A 23,488-nucleotide genomic window follows, 5' to 3' on the forward strand; every position below is an offset into this window, starting at 1 on the left:
GCCTCAGATATTATGAAAAAGTTTCCTAGGGATCAAGAAGACACAAAGTTGACAAAAGTCTGACTGGGAAGCCTGGACCTTCCTGCAAGGAGCCAGTGGAAAGGAAAGCAGCTGATATTTGTTTATATACATATAAAAAAATAATTGTGGCTCAATCACTTGGTGATTTTGCTGCTTAAAGAATTAACCATTTGATTTTCTAATAATACCTGGCTTTTCCATAGACTAAAGGACTTTTAATTATAAAAAAAATTATTAAACCATCTCTAAACTTAAGCCACTGTAGGGTTCCACATAACAACTAATAATATCTCCTTATAAAGATACCTTCTTTACTGTTGGCTTCTTTTAGTCACAACATGAAAGGGAAAAATCACCTCATTTTCTATGTGCTCTGAAGCTACTCTTGAACTCTCAGAGCGGCACTAATGTCAACAGATTACCCTGGAAGAAAAAAAAATATATTTAATTGGGTTAAACACTAGCAGCTATTAATTTTTTACATATCCATGTTCCTTCTTCTTTTTTCTTCAGAAGTATTTCAGTAGGAGCACCCATGGTAATCTGCCCTTCTCAATCTCTAGTTTGTACACAGATGAAGTTCTTCGTTTTTTCAAATTCTTGCTTGCCAAGAAGGATTGCAGGTAAAATTAGAGCCCAGCTGAACAGAGAACAAATTATACCAGTGGTGGGTATGGTTATAACTTCCTTATTCCAAAAGTTATACTGTAAAAAGCTTTTGTAAAATGACATTCAAAATAACTACTACCATCATGCTATCTTTTATGGGAACCTCTCTGTACACAGAATCTTACATGGGGTCTTTTTCCTACTGGCTTACAATTATCCTGTTGAATATCTGATAGGGATATAAAAATATCTAAGTGGAAATTTTGACAAGTCTAACATAAATATGCAGGAAGAATAAGCAGGGACTGAAGCAAACAGCCACATGAACATTCTTTCATAAATAATGAAATGAAATAAAGAAAAAAATATCCTTTCTGTCAGATGGATCAGTAGGGAAAATTGCTATAATCAAGGCTTCCTTAACATGTTAGTTCTTTCCAGCTTCTAGATAACCTCTCTATATATCAAGAATATGTAAGATTATTGTACCATTATCTCCTCCCGTGTGAGGATACCTCTGGACATGATAAGGAGAGGATCAATCAAAGGAAATATTGCAATGTACAAGGGATTTTCTAATTTTATGAGATGTGGATCATCAATAAGATAATCTAGCTGTGTTTTCATTCACACATTAAAAAAAAAAAAAAAAGGAGGAAGGGAAGCATGAGAAAGTCATCTCCAGTCTTACACAGTCTATACGTCATCCTACATTGTGGGAAAAATATATCCTGCTCAATTTTTTAAAAATTGTATAGACTGCTTTTTTTTTTCAGTTATAGACAGAAATTGCAACCTTATTTTCTAAAGAAAATGCATTTTTATACTGATTTTATGTTCACAGCAAACAGGATGATACATTGTTTTTCCTCTTAGTGATTAGCAACTAATAATTTTCAGAAAAGAGATTCTTAAAATGCATAATACTTGTAGTTTACATTAATTTTCTGTTTGAATACTGTCATTGGAAGCTTGATATTAAAAGCTATATAGCTACTAATTTATCCCGTCTAAATAGCTAAGATTTTAATTATTGTACAGTTCCATTTAATTATTGCAAGCAGTCTATGTGAAACAAACTTACTTGGTGACTAATTAAATGTAAAGAAAGAAGACTGAAAAAAATGGCAATTCATTTGTGAGTAATTCAAAGTGGAAATATTGTTAACATTATTAGTCATTATTGAGCTCTATATTCAAGACTGTTTTTTTGTTTTGTTTTGTTCTTTCATTTCAATAACAGGTGCATATGCCCCCTTGGTTACACTGGCACATTTTGTGAACTTGATATAGACAATTGCATTGGAAACCAGTGTTCTGAATATGGCTTCTGCCAGGACCACTTGCATAATTACAGCTGTAACTGTGTGCCTGGATATGAAGGGCCCTTCTGTGAAGCTGAAATTAATGAATGCTCAAGTTCACCTTGCAAAAATGGAGCTACCTGTATGGATTTAATTGGCCACTTTTCATGTCTTTGTGCTGCTGGGTTCAACGGTAAGTTTCTTCTTTTGAAGTACCTTATGCTACAGTTGTAATTGTCCAATTCTGTGTAAGTGATGCTTATATGATTGTTTAATAACAATATATGTATAAAATATGTATATATTTGTGCACTTGTATGACTTATATGAGTTTTAAGTGAATTAGCATGGAAACTCTTAGATTGTGTCTCCTAATTGTTCCTCAGCTGACCTTCCCTCCACTAAATGTACAATTCTGAGCACGCGCTTTGATGCTGTTGACAAAAAAAAAAAAAAAAATCAAGTTCCAAAACACAATTTAACTGTATTATTTTTATTTCACTGTTATGCAGTCTTAGGTGTCATGAACTTAGACATACACAGGCTGGTAAAAACAAACGTTTTGGTAGAGGAAAATCTAAGCATGAGGAGGACTGAGATCAGCAGCAGCATCTCTCTGCATCAGTGGAATATAAATGGCTATATTTGAAAGAGTTTTTCAGACTCCCCTTTTACTCAGTAGAGACAGGGCATCTGCCTATCTCAGACATCTGTTCTAGGATGAGATGGTCTTTAGATTTCTGCATTGGGTTAGATGAATCCCACACAAACTGATGATGTGATTCCTTTTTGTCCTAATTTACTGTTTTGTGCGAATACCCTGATATTCAGACTACGTGTGGGAGGCAGAAAATCATTTTGGATTCAGCAATACTGAAGAATTTCATTCCCAGCCTTTATTCTATATCATTGAGCACGAGCATTAATGTTAGCTCAAATTAATGATAGCTCTGAATGCTTTGCTGTCTTTATTGACAATTTGTGGTATACTACCACTAACAAAGACAAATAGAAATACCATAGTATGCACAGTGTCATCTAACTAACTAATCATTAATTTACAGCTTATACTTCCAAGTTGCTGAGGGCTCTTTTTACAATTCAGGGAGCATGTGTAGTACTAGATTTGTAAGTCCCAGTTAAACCACTGAGATAACACATGCATTTGGATCTTTCTGGGTCACTGCCAAAGTGCTGAGGTATTAAGTAATTATAACTTCAGTGCTAATTTTTCATTATAAATTCTGGCTACTCTTACTCCTAGCTACTGGCTACAGTTACTTTTAACATTTCTGCACAAACATTTTAAATTTCAAATATGTTTATATTAATTTACTTATATACATATATATGTATGTGATATACATTTGAAGATTTGCTTTCCACAATTTGAGTTAAGTATATAATTTCTTGGTCATTTGAACACACATTTCATAAAAGATGATATTTCCATTTTATTCTCATTTATTAATAAATATGTAACAAAACAGAGGATTGTCCCTGAGGTGGTTTAAATTCCATTAAGATAGCACAACTAAATATCTGACTGCAAGCAAAGAGAAAAAATACTTGGCTCACCTGTACAAAATCTAACATATTTCCATTTTGCTGCTGAAACTTCAACCCTTGTTTTGTGCTTTGCTGGTCTTCATGGGGAACTTCAACCATCCCAATATCTACTGCAGGGACAATACAGCAGGGTATAAGATCTGCTTGCAACAGTCCCATGGGATAAAGCCCTGGAGGGAAGAGAGGCCCAAGAAAGCCTATCACCTCCTCCAAGCTCAAGAACGATCCATCCCAATCAGCAGGAAGTCAGGCAAAAATGCCAGGACGCCTGCGTAGATGATCAAGGAGCTCCTGGACAAACTCAAACACAAAAAAGGGAACATACAGAGGGTGGAAGCAAAGACAGGTAACGTGGAAGGAAATACAGAAACATTATCTGGGCATGCAGTGGTAAGTTTAGGAAAGCCAAAGCCCAAATACGGTTGAATCTGACAACGGATGTGAAAGACAACAAAAAGGGCTTTTACAAGTATGTAGGTGACAAAGGGAAGAGTAGGGAAAATGTGGAACTATTGCCCAGCGAGATGGGGACTTGATGACACTGGACATGGGAAAGTTTAGAGATACTGAATGCCACCTTTGCCTCAGTCTGTCCTCGTAAGACTGTCCTTCAGAAATCCAATAACCTGGAGACCAGAGGGAAAGTCTGGAGCCAGAAGGACATACCCTTGGTAGAAGAGGCTCAGGTCAGGAAATACTTAGGCAAACTGGATATACATAAGTCCATGGGCCTTGATGGGATGCACCCACAAACACTGCAGGAGCTGGCAGATGTCATTGTGAGGTCACTGTCAATAAACTTTAACATGGTGATTAGGAAAAGTGCCCAAAGACTGGAGGAAAAACAAATGTCATTCCTATCTTCAAGAAGGGCAAAAAGGAAGATCTGGAGAACTGCAGGCAGGTCAGCCTCACCTCAATCCCTGGGAAGGTGATGGAGCAACTAATCCTGGAAACCATGAATGACAAGAAAATCATCTGGAGTAGTCAACATGTATTCACCATGTGTTAGTAATGCTTGACCAACCTGATAAACTTTTACAATGACATGACTGGCTTGGTAGATGAGTGGAGAGCAGTGTATATTTTCTACCTTGACATTAGCAAGGCTTTTAGAACTGCTTCTGACAATATCTTCATGAAAAGCTGATGAAGTATGCACTGGATAAGCAAGCAATGAGATGAATTGAAAACTGGATGAACGACCCAGCTCAGAGGGTGGTGATCAGTGGCACAAAGCCAAGTTGGAGGCCAGTATACAGCCATGGACATGTACGTGGTATACATACCAGTGTACCCCAGGGGTCAATAATGGGTCCAGTCCTGTTTAACATCTTCATGAATGATCTGACTGATGGGGCAGAGTGTACCTTCAGCAAGTTTGCTGATGACATAAAAACGAGAGGAGTGGCTGACACACCAAGGAGTTTTGCTGCCGCAGATGGACCTCGACAGGCTGGAAATATGGGCTGACATGAACCTCATGGTGTTCAACAAGGCAAAGTGTCAAATTCTGCACCTAGGGAGGAATAACCCCAAGCATCAGTACATTCTGGGGTTGACCAGCTGGAAAGCAGCTTTGCTTTTGCTGTTGAGAAGAACCTGGGTGTCCTGGTGAACATCAGGTTGAATGTGAGCCAGCAATGTGCCCTTAAGACAAAGGCAGCAACTGCCTAGGCTGCATTAGGTGCCCAGTTCTGAGTTCCCTGGTATGAGAGAGACATGGAACTACTGGAGAGAGTCCAGGGAAGGACTACTAAGACTACTAAGGGACTGGAGCATCTCTCCTATGAGGAAAAGCTGAGACTGTTCTGCTTGGAGAAGAGAACGCTCAGGGATGGATCTCATCAATGTATGTAAATACCTGAAGGGAGGGTGTAAAGAAGATGGAGCTGGGCTCTTTTCAACAGTGCACAGTGGCAGGGCTAGATGCAATGTGGAAACTGAAACACAGGAGGTGCTCTCTGAACATCAGGAAATATATTTTTTTTTACTGTGAGGGTGACAGAACACTGGCACAGGTTGGCCATGGAGGCTGTGGAGTCTCCACCCTTGGAGATATTCAAAAGCCAGCCGGACATGGTCCTGGGAAGCTAGCTCAACCATCGTGTGACTCCGTGAACATGAGGACTTGCTTATATAAATAATATAACGGTATACTACTGGAAAACACTTTTTTTATTATTATCACCCAATGAGGTATTATATAATAGAATTCCCATAGAAGTATATTCAAAGAAAAGAGACATTTCACAATATTACTCATTTAGTGTAACTCATTATCACATGTACTGAATATATTGAATTCTGATTTTTCAGAGAGTATAAACCACAAACAACTAATAAGAGACTGTTTAAACTTAGAAAAATGTTATTACTACCCTAGCAATTCCATTTTCATACAGTCTCTGACAGTTTATGACCCTGGGATATTTTCCAGCACAGAACAGATTTGAAGTTTGGTCATAACTGCATGTTATGAATCAGTGAAGAGTATCTCAGCGTAATACTGAAAAAACCCACATTTATTATCTCATTTGTTTTTTTGTTTGGTTTGTGTGTTTGTTATGTAATTTATCTGTAATTCAATTTTTTTACATATCCAGATGTACTTCATTTTTCTTCATAAATAGTAAATTCACTTTCAGAGGAAGTATCAAAGGCAATAGTAAATAAAGAGTGAAACAGAAGTAATTGCTGCTCAGGACTCTGCACATCTTTGGGGAACTATCACACTTTGTGTACTGGGATTCATAGGCTTACAAAAAAGCCATGAGTTGCCAGTCACCAGCTTGGTTTCTCTCCTAATAATAAATGAATCCCTGGGTAGTGTTTGATATAACATTAGAATCAGTTTTTATTTCAGAAGAAAAATTTTACATACACAACTCATAGTTGTATCCTCTGTCTAGATGACTGATTGATCTGATGTTTACCAGCATTTCTCAAATGCTTTACATTCTATTAGTTAGAGATGCCTTAGGCACTGTAATGGGATTTGTCAACACAAAAAGCATGACCTGATTTGGTAAAAAAAATCCAAGGCTTGGGTATTTGCACAGTAAAAACAAGTACTTCAAAGCATCAGGTACCACAGTCTTTCCTTTTGAACTGTAAACTGTATTTGTCATGGCAACTTTAATATGGAGACATATTCTAGATGTCTGGAGTACTCTCCACTGCCTACAAGAGAATCTGGCCTATATCAAACATGGAAGTCTGCAGTATGGTCTTTAAAAATTGAGTCAATTTTTTCAAGAAAATTATCCCATCCTTTTGATCTTGTGATGATCTTCTGTATTGCCGTCTACTGCCTCAGTTCTTCAAACATTGCATAATTTTGTTCACTTTCAAAGTCATTCCCAGGGTCTCCCTTCTTCCATATTGTTATCCCTATCTCAAAACATCTGTGTTTAACATCAAATGATTCTAACTTTCATGATGACTGATATTTCCAGACAAATACCACTGTGCTTCATTTCTGGTTTAAAGAAGTTCTTCTTGGAAGAATTTGAAAAAGTTTGTCTTTATCCAAACATATCCTTCATTAAAACTCTTCATTTAGATGCCTATAAGTGTGTGAAGACAGCTGCTCAGAACTCTAAGTAGATGGGAAATACTGCCTCATTGCTTTCTCTTGAGGGTCTTTATCTATATGATATTGATTGTATAGTTAAGATTTGGAAAATCTTTTTATTCTAAATATATACTTTATCTCACATAGCAAGATACTGATCTATCATTGCTTCACCTGTGTGTAAGGAAAAGATAACAGCATTAAGGGTCATCACCAATGTAGGCCTTCCTATGGTTTTTGAGTTTGACATTAATATATTCTATATATAATGCTCTTCAGCATTCTCTCTTTTATTTAAAAAAAAAAAGTAAAATGGTATGTGGACATTTTTAATGTCATTCTATTACTTTAAATTTCTGTGCTTTGTTTTTACTTTTTTATTTCACAAATACATCAGACAAGTCTACTTAATATTTGGAGTCTATTTAAGGAAGTATTTAAGTGTTTGTACTTTCAGTGAGTTATTAATTGGTTTTAAATGGTTTGGATGGTTTTTTTTAAAATAGTTTCACCCTTCTGTGAAAGATGTGAGCATTATATCTTTGATACCATTAAGAAAAAGAAATCTTGAAGGAAAATATATGAAGTTGTGTGAAAACCAGTCCTTTTTGACAAAAGTAAGTTTAGGAACGCTTAACCCCTTGTACAAATAAAGTCTAGAACAGCTGATGACACCCTAATACATAACAGAGATTGACCCTGTTAACAGGGAGCAGCAAGAGCAATGCTACTCCATGAGGGGAGCCACAAACCAGGACCCAAGGGTAACCCCAGCGCGCAGGAAGTGCCATCACTAAGCAGGGCACAGTCCTGCAACATCTAAACAGGGTGGGCAGAAACAGTGGGAGTAACAGGGTCCCTCACAAGCACTAGACATCACAACCAATAGATGAAGTCCAGAGTCCATGCATGGAAGCAAACTAGAAGCAGCAGGAGACAGGACCAGAGACAAAGCTACAATGTACATCCAAAGAGAAAAATTACCTACATTGCGGGCTGAAGTCCTTTCTTAGGCTTACAGGGCCACAGACAGGACTGCAAACAGGCACATCTACAGAATAGCTCAAGCCAGATCTGGATGCCTACGGCTGAGTAGAGCTAAGCTGAACGAGAGCTCATTGGACAATGGGCAAGGTGTGTGGGAAGGTCCCAGGTGGGGCTGCTCATGGCAATAAGAGCCTATTAGTGTTCCCAGGGTCCTGATATCTGCTTATCTTAGCAGGGTCACCTGAAATTATGAAATTATTATTTCTGTTGCACAAAGGAAGGCAATTGTATTCAGTTGGTTTGTTTGCATACCCTTTCTGCATTTGAAATACCTGCTTCCATTTCCGTTCATATGGTTCCTATTGTAATAGGGCAAGGCCATCCTATGAGCACAGCTCACGTCTGCTTCCACATCTCCAGCGCCAAACAGGGCTGGGCTGGGTGTGTGGCTCAGGGCATCGAGGAGTGCAGCCACTGCGGAGGTTCTGGCTGGCTTTTTCTGCTGCAGGAGACTGATTATCTTTGGCAACTTGTGCCAGTGCAGCCTGCCTGTCAGATGTCCAGTGTAATCCCATGGAGAGAGATGAGCTGGGCTCCTGGTAGTTTACAGCTGAAGAGCCACACACTTTCTCTGGGTTAAAACTCTTTCAGAGAAGCTAAGCCAGTGAAGTGGTTTAAGACATCACATAAATCACTTTCAATCTGGAATAAGTGTTCACAGAAACGTTTACACAGTATGTAGTTAATAAATAAAAAATAAAATTGTTTTGGATTTTTAACTACTGCAATTTCTTACACAGAAAAGAACTTGAATAAGAGAAAAAAAAATCACCAAGTGCATAGAACCACAAAGTTGAGAAAAGGAAGTGTCAGTTAAGTTCCCTAAGGCCACACTTGGACCGTCTGTCTTGTTTTTTCATAACTGATACATAACTACTCATGCTGTTACCTCTCTTGTTTAGCACAATAACTCATGTTGCTTAGAAACCAACAAAATTACACCATTTGTTTGTAGGTGCATGACTTGAATGCTTTATATTTTTGTATATTTTACATAATGATGGAGAGTAAGGCTGGAGTATTGTGAAGACAACCTTCAAATATATTGTTATTATTTTTGATAATAGTTGAACTTTAAAAAGAATCTTGGTTTTTTTCAGCAGTACTTTATTAAGATTACATTAAGTAGAATTTCAAATCATTTGCTTTTCATCTGATATGGGAATAGAAAGATTCAGCTTGCATCTTGAAGTAATATTTCCTCAAGTAAGGAGTTTTAGTTTAAAAAAATATCTTAGACATCCTTTTATTATTTGTCATCATTATTTCTGCCTTTGTGTTGTCAAACTTTATATTCCATTACGCCTATAAAAGAGAAGTTGGTATAAACAGTATGTAAATCAAACTTCATATTTTGTTAATTTTCCATGTGTTTTGTAATTCAGAGATGTTATGAGTAGTGATGGCAATTAATAACAGATATCTATGTATAATGTGTATTACAATGAAAAAATAAGCTTTCAAGTCAATTCCAGTTTTATTCTAATGTCTGAATACTATATTTGAAAAAATGATATGAAGTTAAACTTATTCTGATAACAAAACAAAAATCAGGTTTTTTGATATTCTGCAAAATCTAAAAATAGTTCAATTAGTTCAGATAAAATGTGAAGTTAAGCTCTTTAAGTTAAGCAGAAATCAAACATCCAAAGTTTGAACCACTGACGGGCACAAACTTTCAAACTAGTTATCGTACAGAGTTGCTTTTATTTTTGAAGTGAAGGAATATTCAACAAAGGTTTATCCATCATATTTATGAAAAGGAATATTTCTTTGTTGGTTTTGATCTCCAGTCATATTTACCTGAGAAATTCAGAATAAGTTACATCAGTAATACTGATGGAGGACTAAATATCTTTGACAAATTTTTTAGCATGCACCTCCTCTGGTCCTCAGGCTCTTCTCAAGACCTTTGTATTCCTGCAGAATAATGACTCTTGTGTATCATCAATGTGCCTGTAGAAAATGCTGTTGTTAAACATCAGGCCATACAATTTGCAAGAGTGACAGGCTTTCATAAGCAGCTGTAATTATTTGATATGTATTTTAAGAACACTGGAATTTTAAACAGGACAAAACACACTATAGAGTTAATAGAAGTAAATTTAGCTCATGATCAGTTTTAAAATTCTCTCTGTACTTTAGAATTTGGTGACATGATCCCTGTAAATTGTTTAGGAATTCACACCTTAGGGTATGATTTATTAAATAACTAATTAAATATTACATTTTCCTACTAATTATGTTTGGATATGTTGTATTAATGCTAACCTTGAAAGTGTAAATCCAGAAAATATTTATATTAGCATACTTTGAGGTTGAAAGTAATTTGTAGCTAATTAGTGATTTTTATCTGATGTTCAAAGAAGGTTCTCATCATCCATTTCAAATGCGTAGTTGAGATTAGCTGCATACTGAAAAGAAAAAGGTTTCTATGTATATGTCCAGCTTTTTTAGTGCCTTGAATACTCAGAAAATATGGTGTCACTGTAGCTTCATGGATTCTTTTATTCTCTCTGAAATATTTTAAAAATACTGTCCATATATTGCCCTTGTGCTCTGAGGATATGAATTCTTACATTTCCCTAGTCAATGTCTGCAAGAAGTTTTGGGACATGCCTTCTGTCAGTGCAACTACCAGTTTAATGGCAGTTCATGTTATGGCACATAACGAGAAGAAATAGTTATTGTCTACAGTACACAAAAAATAATTACCTTTATTTTCACTACATGTGCATTTGATCGTCAGAAATTGCACTAAAACATTAAGGCTTTTCCAAGTTTTAAGACGATTCATAGGCAAAAAATGCTCTTCTAGACTTTTTTGAGATGTACAGAACTAACAAAACTGCACTGTTAACTATTAGATGAAAATAATATCAGTTTTTCCTATCTGTAAATAGTATTTTTTTTAGTGGCTAGATAGCAACATTAGAGGGAAAACAAAAGTGATCTTGAATGAGTGGTCACAGAGATGTATAGAAACTAAGTCTTAACTTCAAGTTTGTCAGGAAAAAGAGTGAACTATCTGTATTTAATGTGTTAACAGCATTTTCAGCTGAAATTTTTCAGAACATTTGGTATCTTTCTAAATCATTCTGCAAGTACTGTTAGCAAGCACAAATTGTAAATCAGTCAGTGGTTTTCACAAATATTTTCATCAGTTATGAGAAACGTATTCTCAGTGCTTGATAACTTGGATGAGGCTGAGTGGCATGTAATTGCTTCTTTGTCTGCTGAAGTAATTTAGATGTAATAACATCCTCCACCATTAAATCAGCACCTTTGTTATCAGAGTATGGATTTTTTTTCCCATTTCCTTGTTCTCCTAAATGAGGAATGGAATTCATACACGTCTAGCACAGCCATAGGTACATAAAACCAAAATACCTGAAACCAGATAGTTTTCTCTTAAACAAGTATAGCACATGTATCTCTACTGTCCAGTATTATTTTGGACATTTGGGATTAATTGTCTAAATTGGAATGAAATCTTTTAATCTATAGAGTGTTGCAGTATAGATTAATACATTAAGAAAAACTATACTCATTGAAGTCTTAAAATAATGGGGGTTAGTGGCACAATATCAGAAATTAAATTAATTTTCTGATGCCACTGGTGAGAATTTCTTATCTGTATATCATAGCAGATACTTATTTTTTTCCAAATGAAGATGTAAACTAAATTATCTCTTTCTGCATCTTTTCTCATACTGACAGAATCATCATGCTTCCTGTCAGACTTGGAATGGGAGAATGGCTTTGACTCCCTTCTCACCTTTTCTACACACAATCAGGTTTAGTCACTAGTGCTCAGCACAACTAAAGCTCCAATGTTCATCTCGTGTCCTAAATTCCTCTAGCTTTCATTATTTCATCATCCTCTCAGGACTCCCCAGGTGTTGTATCTTTTCATATAGTTCAGTCAAAACATGGCCACAGCATTAACCTTTTGATCAAGTGTCATTTTGCTTTTGAATTCCTCAGAAGCTTCACATTGCCTAGTACAAGCTTATTTTTTTTTGTTCCTTTTTGGAAATACTATTCAGTTCACAGCTGCCCTCTGTGTCTTTGTCCTTTTCTCTTATTTCCTACCATCACTCCAGGATTTCCAGCCTGAGTGACCAATTTACGTTACTGTTAGAAAACTGTTGCCACTGTCTCTGCTTATTGTTCATTTCATCCCCTAAGGACTACTTTCTTGAGACCAAATACAGGATATTCTATATTGCATTAGATACTGACATTTAGGGAACTGAATTTCACCCTAAATGCTCAGTTTTAAAATACAGATCTGTAGTCAGAAGCCTGCATGTAGTTGACTCATTTCCTGCTGAATGCCACACCCAATTTCCTAGCCCAAAAAGAAAGCATTTTAAGACAGACATGTCTTAAAATTATGGTAGTATCCATTTCAGTAAGATACCTTTTCTGCCTTAGATTCAAGAGGAAGACAGCCATCATCACATAAAGGCAGTAAGAAGTTCAGAAATATTGGGTATCATGGGTAAATGAAGATGATCTCATTCCATTATTTCCCTTAGAATTGCATTTGCTTTATTTTAACCTTTCATCTATTAGGAGAACACAACAACTCAAGGGACATGAACAATTTTCAAGGAGTTTTTTTTGTACGTGCTGCAGCTTGCCCATGGCTTGTGGCCAGATGATTTACTTCTAGAGTAAACTCTGTGCTATTCTCCATTTGTCTATGCAGAAGAAAACAGATGCCAATGCATTTTCATTTATCCTCCTCAAAAGAGATGTACCATAATCAGGGACTTAACTGTGGAAATGGATCTGAACTAGGAAACATAAGGAGAGCATATCAGAATTAGATCAGAAAGTTTGCACATAGTGCTGTTACCTTATCTTCAAAGAAAAATTAAAAAATTAAAAGAACTTAGAAAAGGATTTATATTTTGGCCAGTCCTGGCAGTCCAAATTCCTTACTGGTGCCACATCACACTCTAAGCAACATTCAGCAGCTGCTGCTAGCAGATAGCTTTTTAGTTTACTGAGTTGAACTCTCACTGGTCTCTGCTTGTGCCTCCCCCTTTTCATGCAGATATCTTAAAGTCTCCTGGAAAATGCAGAGCATGTTTAGAGGCAGGAATAAACCCTAATAAGAGCCACTCTGTCATAAGTTTATGTGTGGAAGAGAACCTTGGTGTTACTATGGGCTTCTCCAATGAAGGACTTCTATATCTAGTAGAATCACAAAATACAGGTTTTGAAAGCTGGCTGTCGTGGTTTATATGATTGTGTGAGAGGGCATGTATGAGTGCTGCACATAAGAGACCAAGTATTTTTTGTAGTGCAAAGAATTCAGAGGAATTTTAGCATTCATTTTGGCTTTATTTTCTTCTGTGAGGTTCACAGGAAGCCCAGCATGCTTTGTACACCGCTGACCTGTGATATGTACTGAACATATGATTTGCCTCGGTGTTCCTGTGGCTGTAAATAGCTTTTCCTGTTGCAGATCAAAGCAACCCCTACTGTAGATTACAAATCTGCATTTCACTATACTTACTGCCTTTATTCTTAATTATTTCATTCCCTCTCATCTGTATTTTGCCTCATTAAATATTCTTCAGTGATTCGATTGTCATCCTCCTTTGTATTACGTGGAGAAAGAGAAATATCCAGTATCATAGTACCAACAACTTTCTGTAGGACTTAGGCTGAGCTCTACTCTTACACGTAACTGTCTGTAGATTAGTGTTGGCCTGATTTTCATATGCAATGCTACTTTGTCATTCTTTTTCAAAGGAGACAATGATTGAAATGAAAAAAAAAAAATGATTGACACAACTGTACAAAAATTGCCTGAATATAGTAATTTCCTATAATGGAAAAAAGCTCCAGGATTATGCATACCCTCAGTAGGAAAGCTTTCTATTTTCCTGATTGTCATGCTTCCAACATTGCCTGTCAAAATGAACTGTCTTGTAACCAACGAAGCAGAAAAATTCATGACACACAGGATGTCTATCAATATCTCTGCGTACTTAGTAAGTGCACCTTGGCTGGTGGGGTCAGCATTTAGACTGTGCAATCCCATAGCCCTTTCTCATTACAAATATGTCTTTATGATTTGAACATGCTAGCACATTTGTCTTTTTTTTTTTTTTTAATCTAAAATTTCAGGAGAAACATGTTCTGTTCGCATGAATGAGTGTCTAGACAGACCCTGTTGGAATGGAGGAACCTGTGAAGAGGACATAAATGGCTTCAAATGCAATTGCCCCTTTGGTAAGCTTTATAGTTTTTGTACAATTTCTACTTTGGCATAGCGTGTGAGTTCTGCATTTGTTACTCGACTGCTATAAAGTCTTGTATGGTGAAAATATTTTGCTTTCATTTTGAAAGGTACAGAGCTAGTTATTTAGACTAACAAAAAGGAAAATTTTCTCAATGAGTGTCCATGACAATTTGTGACTAGCTTTTATAAATAATAGACTACTTAGAATAAAAAGTACTTGTAGTATTGGAACATACTGGTAAAAAAATATGAGCGAACTGGAGATTTCCAATTATTTAGTGCCTATTTGTATAGACATCTTATAGCAGCACATTCCTTCAAAAAAGTGTAGGTTTTGGGCAGCAAAAGATGTTGAAACTGAGCAAACATCCAAATACCAGTCTTTGGATCCTGTTCTGCTAGCCACATTACTCACACCTAAAAGACTGCTCTAAAGTATATATGACCTCAATCTGTTTGCCTGAGCATGTGCACTTTGTACCACCTGAAGTGCCCTTAAGTGTCCAAGATATTGTATGATGCTGGAAGATATGGTACAGGATATAAGGTACATCCAAGATGGATCAGGCCAAGTGACAACAGGACTAAGGACACAGTGTAAAGAGACCCAACAAAATAAACTGAGAAAAAAATATAATATTGAAGATTTTACTTTGCTTATTATATATATACTGTATAATTTGAGATTTTGCATGTTACTCTATGTTGACTAAGAAAACAGAAAAGGGTGGGTTAGAAATTAGTTACCTTATAAATCCTTTGACCAGGATCAACAGGCTTTTGCCATTTTTTTATAATCATTTTGAGGAAAGGAGGCTGGGCTAGAGATTTAGCCACCGGTAAGTTCATTCATAAATATGGATAAGAAATTACTGATAAATTCTAAAAAGGTTTTTGTTTTTGACAAATGCATTTATCAGCTTATTGTTACTATGGACAATAAGGTGAGAAAAACTAATTTTATACAGTTGTGGTCTAAGAAGGCTTATAGTACTGGGGTGTTTAGAAGAGAAACTGATAGTCATCAGTAAAACCTGGAAATGTCAGAGTACTGAAACACAAGTCTCCTACCATCCCTTTCAAGCAAAGGAACTGGTTTTAAGAGGACTTCAATGTACTTAATAACAAGAGATCATTAAACGCTTTGAGGGTGGTATCCTGCTGAGCTGGGAACTGAAGACAATACTGAGTTATGCCTTCAAAGGTAAGATGATGCTTTCATGTTTGTTGTTTCATCGAGACTAATGTAGGCATGTGTTCAAGTTGTTTTACTGAATGAGGGCTGTAGCTAAACATTAATACTACATTATCTCCTTTGTTCTTCTGAGATGGAGACTATCACATTCAATGCACTGCTTTGCTATCCCATTGGTGTTTGCTAACACTCTTATATTTTAGACAGAAGCATCCTGAGCCTCCTTCCACAGATCTGAAAGGCAATCACTTTCACACAGCAGAATGTGTGTCAGTGACAGGAAAGAAAATTGTTATGATATTGTCATAGTAGGTCATTTGTGCCTCTTTCTTTAAAGAAAAGTCAGTCATTCTATATAGAGGCCTTATCCAAATAATTTTCATCATCATTCTTGGTGTGTGTGTGCACGTATGGTTTGAGTGTCTGTAACTCCTTATTCCGTTGTGTTGTGCCTCTGAGGTTAATCCAGATATTCCATCTGGAACAATGAGATTTATGTAATGGGCACCTATACACTAGAAACTATGGATTTCGTTCTATTGACTCTACCAAAATGCTGTGCATAGCAGTGATTCTGCATCATCAGTCAAAGGATCAAGTAACTCACAGTGAACCAGAAGTTATCTGTAGAAATGATCAGTTATTTTTGAAAAGAGTTAAGACTTTCAGTATTACTACCTGCAGCTACATTATTAATATAAAGGCAAGCTGAATTTGAGAGGGGGGAAATTGTGTAGTGATGTGCACACCTAACAATGAACTGAAAAGAGGAGAATTATAACCTAAATGTGATACAGATTCCCTTTGTGCCCTTGGGTAAATTAATTAATTCCCAGTTCATATTCTCTAAGTGAAGGTGTAGATAAACAAATGTAATCATCTCACAAAGATATTGCAGTGATTAAATAGATAATGTCTGTAAATTGCCTGAAAATGAAAGTTGCTACTTTACTGGATATTTTTACTGCTAGCCTGGTTCTAAAAAGAGTATCACTTCAAAAGACAAGACAGCTAACTTAAACTAATCCTTAATTGAAAAATTACAGTTTATGCCTCCATACTGTCACTGACAAGCAGTGTCATATTGGATTTCTGGGGGGAAAAAAATCAAACATAAAATAACAATTTTGTTTATCACAGGATCTGTAGTTGCTGGCTTTTAGCAAGTAAGTAACAGTAAATAAATAAATAATAAAACATTGAATAAAACACAGGTGTTCAATAACAAAAATTATCAAGTTCTTGTAAATGAAAATACTTGTATCTGCAACTGTCTGTCTGACTAGACTACCAATGACTTGTTTTTCAGTGCCTGTTTTTCTTTGGAGTATATTTTATTTATTAGGTAGGTGGCTGTTATCTTTCCACTTTTCTCCTTTGCCTGCTGTTGTCTGAAACAGTCTCCAACTGCATCTTATTTTTAGGTCCATGGTGATGTTTTTCCAAATTAGACTGTTCAATATTATCAAATATGCTGCAAATAATGAACATAAAGAGCTTTCCTCCATATGCAGTTCTATTTCTGTTTTTATTTAAATTATTATTTTACGAGGAATAGTAACTCTATTTTACTAGATACAGCTTAAGATACCTTTGCTGGGCAAGAAATATGGCCGTCACACCTCTGCACTGTCAAAAGTGAGCAGCACTATTTTTTAACTTCAACTAAAAATTTTAAAGATGATCATAGTTAGGAGTTATAAACATTAAAATTTAATGAGTTTTTTCTTCAAATTATGCCATAACAGTAATGCCATTTATCTGTGGATATGAAAGCATAAGTTATCTAGATGTATAGTTTAGATGGAAAAGGATGAATTTCCATTTTTCCCTTCAGAAACTCTCAAGGCTAAGCTAAGATAAATCTGGAAGGACTCCTGAAGAGTTTTGTATTAGCAGTGGGTGAAGAGAGCTTAACAAGTGATCTTGGCATGGCTTAGTAATGAAGAGATGCTGCATAAATAGTAAACTTTTATGTTTTGAAAGGAGTGTTTCATATCTTCTTTTCTCTAATACAGTTTCTTTATGCAAAGTGGAGGTAATAGTAGGAATTTTTGTTATTAAGATTTTATTGGGTTTTTTCCCAAAATCTTATGTGGTTACACATGATATATAGTGTTGCATCTGGTAATGCATAACTGCCCCAATGAGAATGTGAACATGACCAATGAAAGGCTGGCTTCTTCACTGTACTGGGCGTAGATATTTTGTTGGATCTGAAGAAAGTGAGCTAATTAGCCTGATTAAAAAGCAAAGTTAATTAACCCAACAAGAAAGCTATGTTAATAATACTGAAGTAAGCTCTTTCAGATATCGTGTCTTAATGAAGTACTACATTTGAAGAAGCACAGCACTACTAACACTTGTCATTGGCTGGAGTTAAGAGAATTCCATTGTCAGAGAACATTTATATACTAATCAAACGGCTTTTGATTGAGACTTGTGTTCTTCCATTTTTATTTTACTTAAAGAAGAGTTTGAAGTGGAAATGCATGTAAAATGAACAATGGGACCTCTGATTTACCAGGACAATCATCCAACAGACCAAGATCCAGTCTACCATGTTTATGTCTGTATGAATTTTCCAAGACAGTCTCTATTTTTAGAAATTGTCATAAATGCAAATGTGAAGACCTCAGTATTTTCTCCACTGGAAATTCCAAAGCTGTTGGGTTTTTCAATCACCAACAGTCACTGTGTTAATAAAAACCAAGGCACACTAACATTACACACTTCTGTAATTAGTATATAGAAAATACTGAATACATACTGTTGGATGCAGCTAAAACGAGAACTTCCTCACAATACTTCAGTTCTTCAGTGTATTAAATATTTTAAACTATGCTTTATACTATGTTTTATAGTATGTTTATACTATGTTTCAAAAGGTATTTGAATTCAGCATGGTCCCTGCACTTTTCTGTAGGAGCGCAATTTTTTTTTTTTTTGAAAAAAAAAAAATTAAAATAGATGCATTAAAGTTTTTACTAAGCATGTGAAATATATTCCCTATTTTTTGAATGATTTATGATACTACTATCTCATTTTTAATTACTCTAAAATATCAGTGAAAAAATTATTTACATCAGTCATAAAGATAAGAGACCTTGGTGTCATGGAATATTTCATGCATTTTCTTAATTTCTTTCACTACTAAATAAAGCATAAATCAATAGGAAACTTCAACAGGACCATTCCAAAATAAAATATAATTACTGGATTGTTTGTACTATATATGATCATTAAAACAACAGTGAATAATGTCAGAATAAGTTTTATATATCTAAAACAAAATAATTATTTTTTTTAAATAGCCTTAAATTGGTAAGATACACATCATAAAAAATTCAGTATAGCTGTGGGAAATAATTTATCACATAAAAATATTTAAGTAAATAAGACTGATAGGTTTAAAGCATTACAGTAATGAATAACAAAACTGTTAAAATATGCTTATTTTTAGAGATCCAGTTCTGCCCTTTTTATGGTGAAAATTTCCTAATACTGAAATTTTACATTTCCACTATTTTTACTGAATTCTTACACTACTGATTCATATTTCCTATCTCATATGCACTGAAAACATTCTTTCCAAAATACGACTAGGCATGTCTTCCCTACATAAATGCCAGAAACTAGATTACTTCTGAAAGCTTTGCTACTGTTAGCTGAACCTCAGTATTAATCCTTCTGATGGCTCAAGAGATTAGCCTAGCTTGGATTCATTGATGATCTAGAAAGTTCTACAGTCACAACAGTAACATAAATACTGAAGTACTACTTTGATTCATTGGCAGTTCATATAACATGTCTTTTGTCAAATCATGTTTTAACCTTCATACAAAACTACAAAATTATACTTATCTCCAATCCTCTCAAAAAAAAAATCTTTGAAGAAATTCACAAAGTTTTTCAAAAGATAAATACTTATAAAGAAGGACATGTCTTCTCTTCAGCCATAGAAATTCAACTACATTCTTTTAATGTAAAAAATAATAATTCAGTGAGTGCAAAGTAGCAGAAAAATTTGCACATCAATCTTCGTATTTGTTCTGTCTCAACTGAAATCAGGTGAACTTGTAAGTCTGTGCATGTGAACATAAACTAGTAAAGTATGATGTACACCCTTAGTGATACGTTTTAGCTGTTTATGATGTCAAAACAAGTATTAGTAATTTGAAATTTTTGTAAGGAAGGTATAGTGTATTATATGAAATCAAGTCATTGTTTTCCACTGAGCATCCTATAAAGAAGTTCTAAATATTCTTAGAAGAAGATTCTTGGGGGGATATAAGGAAAATTTTAAAAGTGAAGAAAAGGCATTTCATAAAACTGTATTCTTTTTTGACTATGTCTGTATTTATCTATCTTCAGAGTGCCTTTAGGGCTGTAATAAACAAAAATTAAAAAATAAAAAAAAAGTCACGGTGTAGGCATTCCTAGTCCATGACCTTCAATAATCTGTAATAAATATTTACATACTTTTAAATTAGCATGTAGATGGAATAAATACACAATAACCACAGACTGCTGAAAAATTTAAATGTAACAGATAAGAATTCAATACTGAGTAACACAGAAGTGCATAAAAACTCGAAAAGAACTCTTACTTCTAGAAAACTTTAAATTTGGGAAGACTATGCTGGATTCCTTTTTCAATCACGTATCCAGTGTCAAAAATGCTGCTGACTCAGTAGGGATAAACATGACAGCAAACTTCTTTTATTGCAGAAAGAAAACCCACATTTTAGAAACTAAGAGACCATAGGTAAGGAAACCCTTCATCTATAAAAGCTGAAAGGAAGGATGGCCTGAGGGTTAAAGAAATTAACTTTGATTTAGGAAGCCTGCTGCAAGTTCTACATTGCTCCGGAGTGAATTTTTACACAATGTATTTATTACCACACGTCGGTCAAAGAATTGGTTCTGCTAATATGAATGGCAGGACGATGCCGATGGTAGAAAGTTTTCACCTGAGGTTTCTGATCACTGGCTTCTGCTCATCCAAATCTGAATTCTAATTCTAACCTTCACCTGGATCCTTGGTGCCAGTTTAAGTGTGACTTCTCTCTCTAGACAGCTACCCAGATCTACCCTGAATGCTTCTGTATCCTACAGTCGGTTAAAACAACCAAAAACCAACCTTCTTTCATTTAAGTTTTCAAACTTACATATACAGTTCCTCCATCCTTGAGAAGCAGGATTGCTCTTCCTTCCTAAGAAATCAGAAGAACTATATGTATTTAGCAAATCTAAAATATACACATTCAACTTACATGTCCTAATTTTATAGAAATACATCTTATGCTTTACTAGTTACTGTCAGGTAGTTCATTGTCTTAACCTGTTGTCAGCTTTAACACTAAAATTATTATTTTCATGTGACAAATCTCCTTTCAGCATCTTTAAAAATAATTCATTAAAATTCTTCATGGTACAGCTGAGATATTCCTAGAAATTATTCCAGTACTCTAACCTGCTGTCAATAAGATATTGTCACTAAATAGAATGAAATGAGGTCATTTAATCATACAGATCATTAATTCACATAAATATGTCTCAGCATTGCTTGGAAACCTGGCAGAATTAGAGAATTAATTTTTAAAAATACATAACTAGAGAAAACTCTTGCCTTTTAAGCATTTGTGTTTGCTTGCTATCAGTTTGTTGCGGGGGTGGGGGTTCCCTTTTTTTTTATTTCCCTGTACTATAGTTTAATTTTGTATCACCACATAAGAAACCCATCCATCAAAAGGTGTATGTTACTTTAAGTAATGGACTTCTATAGGACTCTTGTTACAGAGTACAAATTTTTTTCATCTCAAGACAAGAAACAGGACAATGAGAAACATAAAATGGATAAAATGGAATTGGACAATGTCTTTAAATATTGGATGACATCATTATGTAGTTCCTTTTCTCTCTGTGTACATGACATGCATGGCTTTCAGGTGAACACTGTAACCATCTTTTGAAAGTGTTTAACAGGAAAATATTTTTAAAATAATATAGGTTGGGTGACTGGTTACTGCTAGTATGGCCTTTGGTATATTCTGATGTTCTTATACAGGAGATTTTACAAGCGTGATATTTGAACTCTAGCATTTTAGATTATAGTATTTCCATTTAGCTGATGAACAGTATTGGTTGATCATGGCATATGATTATCAGCAGTTAATTTCTTCAAGGAGATTTTTCTTACAATGTTAAGACTGCATTCTTTTATAGGGCTTTCTTTCCAGGGGCATAGAATATACAATCTGAACACCACCTGTCTATCTACATACCTTTATATATGTATGCATACCTTTCTAAAAGGTATCTATTTCTATATCTATACCTTTCTAAAAGAGTAGCTTCTGGAAAAGTGATTTCTGCCTTCCACTCAATATATGGACCATGGTGGACAGATTGGAAGACATTGGCATTGTCTGAACAGCATCTCCAGGCACATAAGCTTTTTATGCACAGGCAAATTTCCAGTCTTCATGGAGGAAGGGTCATGACTTTGGAACTTATCATTAGACACACACTGAAAGAGCTAAAACAAAAAATTGAGCCACACCAAATTCACTAGTCGTGTTTCAGATATCTAGGACAGAGAGGTTTGGAGGATTTGGTTTTACAAGTGTATTGGGTGTCTGTAGCAAGGCACTGGGGGGCTGCAGGGCAGCCTCTGTGAGGAGCGGCCGGGGCTGCCCCGTGCCGGGCACGGCCGGTTCCAGCCGGCTCCAACCCACCCACCCCAGGGCACGGCCGAGCCCCGCAGCCACGGTGGTGGACCCCCAGGGGAAATATATATAAGAAAAGGTAAAATGCTGCACAGAAGTTTGTGAGAGAGCAGTGCAGAAAATATATGTGAGAAACAGTGGTGCAGACACCAAGGTCATAGGATAAGGAGGGGGAAGAGGTGTTCCAGGTGCCACAGGAGAGATTCCCTTGCAACCCCATGGAAAAGACCATGGTGAGCCAGGTTGTCCCACTGCAGCCCATGGAGGAGCATGGTGGAGCAGATACCCACACTGCAGCCTATGGAGGACCCCACATCAGAGCAGTGGATGTGCCCTGAAGGAAGCTGCAGCCTATGGGCAGCCCATGCTGGAGCAGGCTGCTGACACAATCTGGGTCATGTGGAGAGGAAGCCCATGGAGGACCAGTTCTTTCCTGAAGGACTGCAGCCTGGGGGAAAGAGCCACACCAGAGCAGGGGAAGTGTGAGAGGGAAGAAGAAGCAGAGAGGAGCTGTTATGGACTGACTGCATTCCCCCATTCCCCATTCCCGTGTGCTGTTTGGTGGGAGGAGGTAGACAAGTCAGGAATAAAAGAGTGAGGTTGAGACTGGGAAAAAGAGGGGTGGGGATTTAGATGGAAGGTGGTTTAGTTTTTGTCTTTGTTTCTCACCGTCCTACTCTATTTTCAATTGGCAATAAATTAAATTCATTTTCTCCAAGCTGAGCCTGTTTTTTACATGACATTCACTGGTAAGTGATCTCCCTGTCTTTACCTCAACCCACGAGATCTTTCATCTTATTTTCTCCCCACGTCATGATGAGGAGAGGGAGTGAAAAAGCAGATGGGTGCAGGTCTGGCAACCATTCAATGTGAACCCACCACACACCCACAAGCACCAGTCTTGGGGATCAGCAGATTTAATAAAAAGAAAAGTAAAAATAGGAACCTTCCATATTTTAACCCCCTCAATTACGTCTTGCACCTAAGGGCAAATTTTGTAACAAGACTGTTCTAAAATATTTAAATCCAGGTTAGCTGGTGATACAATTAACATAAGGAATTCTGTTTAAGAATCAGGAAATATGGTGAAAGAACTGTAACATTAAGCCCTATAAACAGGGTGGAAAGGTCCTAAACAAACCTGCTCAGTACTTTGACAGAGGCAAGCAC

The 23,488-nt window shown here is 36.1% G+C and overlaps 1 protein-coding gene across 1 annotated transcript in view; it reads left to right on the forward strand.

The window, feature by feature from the left end:
- EYS (eyes shut homolog) overlaps positions 1 to 23,488 on the forward strand; it is an 888,772-nt gene that overhangs the window by 73,968 nt on the left and 791,316 nt on the right. Inside the window, exons 6-7 of the mRNA XM_064448569.1 lie at positions 1,832 to 2,127; positions 14,278 to 14,382. Coding sequence (XP_064304639.1) covers positions 1,832 to 2,127; positions 14,278 to 14,382 — 401 coding nt within the window. The remainder of the gene's footprint in view (positions 1 to 1,831; positions 2,128 to 14,277; positions 14,383 to 23,488) is intronic.

Source organism: Phalacrocorax carbo, chromosome 3 (genome assembly GCF_963921805.1).
Source record: "Phalacrocorax carbo chromosome 3, bPhaCar2.1, whole genome shotgun sequence".
Lineage (NCBI taxonomy): Eukaryota > Metazoa > Chordata > Aves > Suliformes > Phalacrocoracidae > Phalacrocorax > Phalacrocorax carbo.